Consider the following 8,860-nt stretch of genomic DNA (forward strand, 5'->3'; position numbering starts at 1 on the left):
AGTGTAAAGATATAGAAGGGATTCGGAAATTCAAATAGTTCACTTTGTTCAACACACAACAGTTATACACATATGTTATACTCTGAAGACCTCGTAAACCTACTCGCACGCTCGCTTGTTGTCAACCGACTCTTCCAGATGCTTCTTAACGACTGCTTATCGGATTTACATGATTTGTCGAATTACTTAATAGAACCTTTAAACCTTATTACTTTATTTACATTCCTCTTAGTTTACATTCATCCATGACCTAAACCTTTCAAATTTCTCTCTACACAGTGCCTTCGTAAAAATATCCGCAGTATTTTCGCCTGTACTTACTTTAATTATATTTATCTTGTTTTGTTGTTGAAGAGTGTGCTATATTTCGCGTCCTTTATTTGTTGATAATATATACGTTCCAAGCAAGGCGGTTGAATACCCGGCATCTCGCTGTGTCGGGCGACCCACTGCTGGACCATGTCACGCATCTCGATTTCATCATTGTTTCCTACGTCGTCGATTGTCTCTATTTGGAAACAGCTGTGCACCCTCGGATACAAAGTTGAATAAAAGTGGCAGTTAAGCAGTACCAGGATGAAGTCTGCCAATACCTCACTGATGTTAAGGAGTAACACGATCCAGTTATAGCTTACAGAGTCTGTATTCTGTAAAAAGACAATAGTTCGTAGTCATTTATCAATTTATCATTTATCAATTTGTCATTTATCAATTTTGATAAATAACAAGAGATGTAAAAGACATGTAAACTGCGTAAAATTCTCGGAAGAATTAGAAAGAAGATATTAGTGTTAGAGAACAAAGATATATCACGATTATTCTTAAATAGATTGAAAAAGGAGAAAAAGGAGAAAAAGAAGATTCACTGGACAATCATAAACAAAAAAAAATTATAACATACTAGAAGTATATTATAAATGATGGTCTTTGCAATTTGTAATGGCATACGGTACTTTCATTTTATTAATGATTGATGTTACTTTAATTACGAGGTCATTAGCGACAATTACATTTGATTATTTACATTAATCTGGGTTATTAATCACCTTAGACTTTCTATAAATTTTGGCATTTTATGAACCTTTTTCGACTTTAAATATGGTAATTATCTTCAACAACGAATTTTAGTGCATATTATATTGTAAAATATATATTTACGATTTATAGATATATAATCTTTATTATCACTAGAATATAAAATATGGAATAATTTATTGTAATAATTAATATAGAATAATTTTTATTATATGGTATAATAAAATTATATATTTATTACTCAATATGTTTACGTTTATTATATATTTTTCAACAGATAAATAATAAGTAGTTTTATTACACGTACGATTACATTTGTTTATGGAATATGTAATTTAACTAATGTATTAGTATTTAAAAACACATTAGTATAAATGTCTATCTTCATAAAAGATATAACTTGGAAAACACGAGGCTGGCACCCCGCTGGGGGTGGCCACCCACATGCTATATTTATTTTATTTTTTTTTTTTTTATTTACCAATGAGATATAACACTTTACCAAATGTCCTTCAGGACAAATTGTAAAAAAAAACAACATTAAAGAAAAAAAAAAGAAAAAAAAATGTCTATCTTGAAACTTTTGTCAATCGATATTCAGCCGAGCTGAATTTGTTTCCTCTCCTATTATTTCTGCAACCTCACTGCATTGAGTGTCACACGAAAATATGATGTAATTTAATGTACTAACTTGAACTATATAACTATTGTTATATAGTAATATAAACAGCAAGTTTCAATTTTCTTCGTTTGATAAAAGTGTGAGGTTTGATTGATTTTTAAAAAATCTTTTGGTAAAAAAAGGTGGGTCATAAAGTTTAATATTATCTCGATGAAAGACAAATGAGGCATAAAGACGTATGAAATATTCGGAATAATTAACGAGGTACGTTACTGTAGAAGAATGGTAAGCTGGTACTTGTTCGACTGAAAAGTAAAGATAAATATACAGGTACAGGGTACCTACTTCGGAAGAACTCTTGTTCTCTTGTCAGGCGGTTGAACGAAACTACTATAGCAAATTTATATTCGTCAAAGTCTATTTACTTTGACCCAACAACGTTACATTTCAGACTCGTTTAACACCAACAACAACAAATTAATTAAACACAAATTATATTTATCTTGTTTTCCTCTAAGCACTCGTGAACGTAGTGGTAATTCATACTTGAGAAATGTATAAAGTATATCATAATAGTTGTACATAGATATTAATGAGTTGTATGTAGAAACAGGGTTGATATTTTAAGATATTCATTTTGCAACGAGCAACAGTGCAGTCTATCTGTTATTATAGTATTATAATTTTAATTAAAGGGAAAGCGCACATTACATTATAATGTTCATAATTTTTGGTGACAAATATAAGTTCTAGATTAATTGTCACTGGGAAGTGGTATTTGTAGCTTATCTCATCAAACAATTGTATTTATTTTATATGTGATTATATATAATTATATGTGATTACATATAATTGTATGCAGTTTGTGGCGAATTAAATATGTAAATAATACTTGCATATAGGCTATTTATAATTCATTAGTAAAATGTTCAGTATTAAGAGAAGAGTGTGCTGTATTTCGTGTCCTTTATTTGTTGATTATATATACGTTCCAAGCAAGGCGGTTGAATACCCGGCACCTCGCTGTATTCTGTAAAAAGATAATAATTCGTAGTCATTTATCAATTTATCATTTATCAATTTGTCATTTATCAATTTGTCATTTATCAATTTTGATGTAGCTTACACTATCGGAGCCTCTTCCATTTCAATGTCTCCTTCTTCCTCCTCACCAGTCGTGATAACATGAATGGGGGCCTGGTGGTCCACCCCCATCCGGCCACGGTCACAAGCTAACGACACAGCGGAGCCCGCTTGTCCACCCACGTCTGCGCCGGTACTGGGGTATCCCTCCCCTGCACCGTAAACTTCATTATTTATATTTTCCGACATATCATCATTATCTTCATCATCAAGGGTTTGTTTTATCGTCTTCTCGTCTTGGTGCCACTCACTCTTTCGCACTCTACCCCGGTCGGGACCGATGCAGGGCGACGGGGAGCCCCACGTGAAGGTGAGGTGAGTGGTCTTGACAGATATGGGCCCACCAACTTCTCCGAAGTTCTCCGCACCGGATCAGCGATCTGACGGGCGCCACAGCGCCGACCAGCCGCCACCCGACTATAGGTGAACATCAGATACATCGGGGTTTCTCAAGGCATGATGCTACGCACTGAGAACCCATACCCGCCTCGTGCTCCCCATGTGAAGTGTGTATCTATGTAAAGTCCAAGGTGTTTGACTTGCCTTGTTTGTGTTATTTGCGTGCCGTTCAGGAAGATGTTTGGTGTTATCTGTTTTCTCAATGTGAATGTGATGTGGTTGCATTTGTTAGGGTTAGCTTTGACAATAGTTGACATGTACAGTGATTCACGAACATGAGTTTGGATCTTATTAAATTTACTTTATAATATAACAGTATTTGAATTTATATTTATTTTTTTAAACTCTTTTTAAACAGTTTCTAGGGGTTCAATTTCGAAAAACGCCCAAACACGTGTTCGTTTATTTCTAGTGGAAAGTTTGTACGTCGAATTTCAGGTTTCTAAACTTAGTGGACATAGAGATACGGTTACCCTGTAAAAAATTAGACCTCTTTTTGCCCCTTTGGGATCTGTAGTTTCCATAAATTATTCTTTATTTCATGTCTACATCATAAAAGAAGTATACTGTGCAAATTTTAGCCACACTGGTTTCTAGGCACACTGGTTTGGACTGTGCGATTGACGAGTAGGTCAATCATTTCTGTAGCATAGAAAAAGGCATAGAATTTATTATTCTTTATCTTTATATTAAAATAGAATTATACTATTAAGCTTTATGGAATCTATATTAAACACATCAATAAATTAATACAGTAGAGTTGTCATATTTAATCACAAAATAAACCACCTTATAACCCTTATATACACAAGGCACTTATTGCAATTATTCATCGCAAGAATCTCGTAGGCATTCAGACCGCAACCACGAATTACGCCTGGAGCATCTTCGAGAATTGAAAGGGGAATAGAGTTCGATTATTGGACGTTAAATTTACTTAAATTTATTGGCATAGATTCTCCAAAATTCTTTTTTGGTCATTCAAACATGTTTCGATAAATTCCGATCTGGAAAATTATGGAAAATTATATCTATGGAGATGACATATTAAAATTTATATTACCTAACAATATTGGCATTAAATCAGCAGAATTAATAGCAATTCAACTTCTTATAATTGACCAATCAAAAACCACACTATTCTCACCGATAACAGGGATGCTATCACATTTATCAAGTATAGAGATCTGATGATATCGCATTTGATATATTGGAAACAAATCACTCCGTAATTAATGAAGGTGAAACAGTTATTTTTGCATAGATGAATATTCCAATGAATTGGCGGAGAAGATAGCAAAGGACGTTCCTACCTTATTTTTAACAAAAAAGTTTGAAAAATCTCCGATTCAACTGGAACAGCTATGTTTAATTTGAATCACCAAACGAATGAAATGGACAAACTCAGCAGTCTCGAATGCAGTCGAATTAATAAATAAAGAATTTTTTAACAAGAACGTAGGTCTCAGGAATCTCGATCATCGACACGAAGTTGTATTAAACAGACTTAGAATTGGTCAGACTAAACTTGCACATACAAATCTAATTCTCAAAATCTAATTCGTCAAAACCTAACACTAACCAACGTACGATATCTGTAATTGTCAAATTACCATCAAACACATGTTCTGTAAATTGTCTTAAATACAATTACTCTCGTAACAAATACCAGATCAAAGGAGCTTTAGGTGGAAATCTCAATGGTAAAACTCAAGTTTCACGCGTCTTATCCTTCCTGAAAGGCATGTCCTTATTTAGCGATATTTAACTAGAATATCCTAATAATAATAAATTCCTTTCTGCTAATATTGTTATTATTAGCTATCGCTAATAACCACGTGATGGAGTTGATGCGATGTTAAAACGTGTCTAAACTAAAGAAACTTTTCCATTTATTTTATTATCCTTTTTAGAATGTTTTTTGCATCATTATTTTTTAGAATCAACGATTTTCTATTCAAAGAATTTCTTCAATTTAAGACAATGTGGATCTTTGAGTATTTTCTATTGTCAAAAGTGTTTATTTTATAAACGAGTTGAAATATGTTTGTACCACCTTCTTATTTAATGTTTACACTTTGAATAACATTTACAGAATTTACATTGCCCCTAAATTTATTAGTTTTACTGAAAATTCATATTAGTGCTGTTATACTAGTATTATCACAAAACTCTTATCGTTTAATATTAATATTGTTCATTTATTACCATATTTTGATCATTTCACTAGAAAGGATAAGTGCATTTATCTTTCAAATTACCATTTTTGAAATCAACAAAAATTTTCTTAACTTTCTTAACATAACATACTTTCGATCCATCATTAATTCTCTAATTCCTTTTAACCTTTTCACCTTTTCACCTTTTCACCTTTCACCTGTATACATTTGTATAGATTGGAATTAAATTTAGAAGATTTATAAATCTTTTAATCCATTGTTATTTTTATAATCCTGCTTTCGTGAAAAATTTCCTAGCTTCGAGTCCTCTTATAAGGATTTATGCATCTTTAAAACGGTGTACTTTGAAGTCATCGTTACTTCGACAATCCTCTCTTCCAGTGCTGTTTAAACTCAAGTTAAATCCAAAGATTTATAAATCCTTCGATGAATTATTACTTTTGCAATGCTCTAGCTTTTTAAAAAGTTTCTCAGACTCAAATTATATTAAAAGAACTTATGAATCTTTCAGATCGTACACCTTCGATCCATCATTAATTCCGTAATCCGCTCTTTCGCGAAACTTTACATTTAGATTCTTATTACATAACAAGAATTTATGAATTCTTAAGATAGTACATCTTTGATCTCTACGAATACACACGTACATATTATTAAAGTTTAACTTTTTACGAACAAGTTTTTACAATAGAAAACTGAGTTTCACAAATAATAACAGACATTTATACAAGTATAGTAATTGAATAGGTGAATAATTGCTGATATGTATCAATTTTCGGTAAAATTAACAAATTTAGTAACAGTGGTCGTTTTCAAAATATTACATTCAAGGTATAAATGTCGAATTGGAGAATAATATAAAACTATATAGTTCATATAAAACATGAAAAGATTCTCTAATTTTTGTTCTTCTCTCTTTTTTTTTTTTTTTTTTTTTAAGAAATATTTTAGTATGAAACAGTTTAGTATGAAACAGTTAAAAGGGAATAACCTGACAGATTCAAAGATATGAATCTTTCAAAAATAGATGACAAAAACACAGTAATTTGTAAGGAACGATTAACATTATTTGTAAAATGATCTTGTTAATATTTTTTAACTATCCAAGAAGCTTTAATTATCCAAGAAGTTTTAACTGTCCAAGAAGTTTTAACTACCCAAGAAGCCAAGATTTAGAAGCTCATTTAACTCGAAAATAAAATGACAGTATAATTTTCATATAGAATTGCTTGACAGCGTATTTTTAAATTACTCTTCCATAAATGATAGATAATATGGATTATCATGGTTTTCATCTCAGACCTTCATATATCATTTCAGCCAATTTAGTTGGAATTTCCTCGATATTTTTCTCATTACCATTTCTTTCCATCGTACGATCTTCTAAAATTTTATGAAATTGAAATATTTTGAATCGTTGAGTTTCTATTTCAATAAGATATCGTGCTTTTTTACATATAAACTGCATCAAATTCTTAAAAGAAACAGGAAAAGATATACTGATATACACATTGGAAAATAAAAATCTATTAAATAAGAAAATATTTAAAATACGAAAATTTCATCAAGCTTCTTTACATTCCAATTACGCTATAACGATTTCTTAATCTTTAAAACATTGCAGTTCCGATCCATCGATTCCCTCCTTTAAAATTCAGGTTACTGCATCTCGAAAAATGTATCTCGAAAAATAGATCATTGAGCGGAAGAGGCGCGACGCGTTCCATCGGGGTCTAGAGGCGAAGTAATTTTGTGAAATTTCACGATGGTGCGTGCCCTGACCGCGTTTTAGCCTTGGCATTGGAAACTTTCTCCGGCGATCGAACGGTTTCAGCGGTTTTAAGCCCTGTTCTGGTTGATTTGCGACGCCGAAACTCATCGACCCGACCGATGAATGAGAAAACGATCGGAAACGAATTTGCGCCACCGACGTTGCTTACTAATTTTTCTTTTTTTTCTTTTTTCTTTTATTTTGGTTTTTTTACAATTTGTCCTGAAGGACATTTGGTAAAGTGTTATATCTTATTGGTGAAAAAAAAAATTAAAATAAAAATAAGTATAGCGTGTGGGTGGCTACCCCCAGCGGGGTGCCAGCTTCGTTTCTTGCAAGTTATATCTTTTATGGCTTACTAATTAGCGTATGAATCGATCGTTGCACTACAAGCTTAAGCATGAAATATAATATAACGTTTGCTATGTTAATCGCTTTCTGTTTTCACTTTAAGAATTTTTCTATACGATCGATCAACAATTTTTCAGTACAGCTCTGAAATGACATTTTTTCTGGAATTATGCTCTTCTCGCAAATGAAATAGTGCATATGCATCAGCTAGTTAAAATTCTTCTGGTAGAGGCAATAATAACTTATTATTAGTAAGTAATAAATATTAGTACATTTTCGATAACAATTTTAGCTACTTTTTTAATATTCGTAATACTTTTTAAAAAAAACATTTAATTAATGTAATAAAGCATTGAATACTTTATCTAAGGCGAAGCTATTTTGATAGATAAATTTTAGTTTAATGAAAAAGCATTTTTAAATATATACAATTTTTATCCGGATGAAATTTAATTTAGCATTGTCCTGGCAACAATGTGAGATTTGGCTTACATGAATGTTATCTTATAATTCAAATCGTAATACAAAATATTATTATAATTGTATCATCTATAGTTCAGCACAATTATTGAAAGTTTTCAATAAAAATATGTATGTCCTCTCCAACATTTATTTGATCGTTACTTCAATACTTGTTATTTACTATATAAATAATTGTATAGATTATTAAATAATGAAGAATTTAACTGAAGGAAAAGAAAACAAAAGTAACGTAGAAAAATAGTAATTAACATTTCAGTAGTGCAACATAGTGTTCAGCAGAGAAAAAGAAATAGGAAAGGACAGTACCGGTGAAAGTACAGACAATACGTACCGAATTAGACTTGTCACCATCCAGTGGCATCCCTACGTTTGTGGAAATACGAACGACGATCACAGATAGAGATGTAAACGAAAGGCCAAAGGCAGCGAGGTCGAATACAAGGAAAGCCATGGTAAAGCCGGAAAATCTGTTGCGCGGCGTCATCAACGCATCAACAATACCAGCAAGTCCTGTCAAACTGGCAACTCCGTCTGCGCACATCTGCAAACTCTGGCCGAGAGACTTATAGGGCGTCAGTAGAACTGTAAAGACCAAGGTAATCAAACCTGAGAAACATTAAAATCGATTTATATTATAATGTGTTTTAGCATGATAACAATTAAAATATGATTCAATTAAGTTTTAATATATAAATGTAAATCGTATATAGAGTTATATAAGTATAATAAGATTACAATTACATAAGTTTAAAATACCAATTAAAAAGCACAAACTATATGAGATACTCTGATTTGAAAATTTTCTTTAATTTTTTAAATGTGTAAAATTTTAAACAGTCTTCAAAATTAGAAAGCAATCTATATTATTAGGATATT

The 8,860-nt window shown here is 31.6% G+C and overlaps 1 protein-coding gene across 1 annotated transcript; it reads right to left on the reverse strand.

The window, feature by feature from the left end:
- Window positions 1-110: 110 nt before the first annotated feature.
- Window positions 111-8,456, reverse strand: LOC132915971 (uncharacterized). Its single transcript, XM_060975731.1, has 2 exons — window positions 8,316-8,456; window positions 111-647 (listed from the first exon to the last, which is right to left on the reverse strand). Exons 1-2 carry the CDS (start codon window positions 8,433-8,435, stop codon window positions 333-335), a joined length of 435 nt encoding a protein of 144 aa, XP_060831714.1. The 5' UTR covers window positions 8,436-8,456; the 3' UTR covers window positions 111-332.
- Between the last annotated feature and the right edge of the window lie 404 nt (window positions 8,457-8,860).

This window comes from Bombus pascuorum, unplaced genomic scaffold (assembly GCF_905332965.1).
Source record: "Bombus pascuorum unplaced genomic scaffold, iyBomPasc1.1, whole genome shotgun sequence".
Lineage (NCBI taxonomy): Eukaryota > Metazoa > Arthropoda > Insecta > Hymenoptera > Apidae > Bombus > Bombus pascuorum.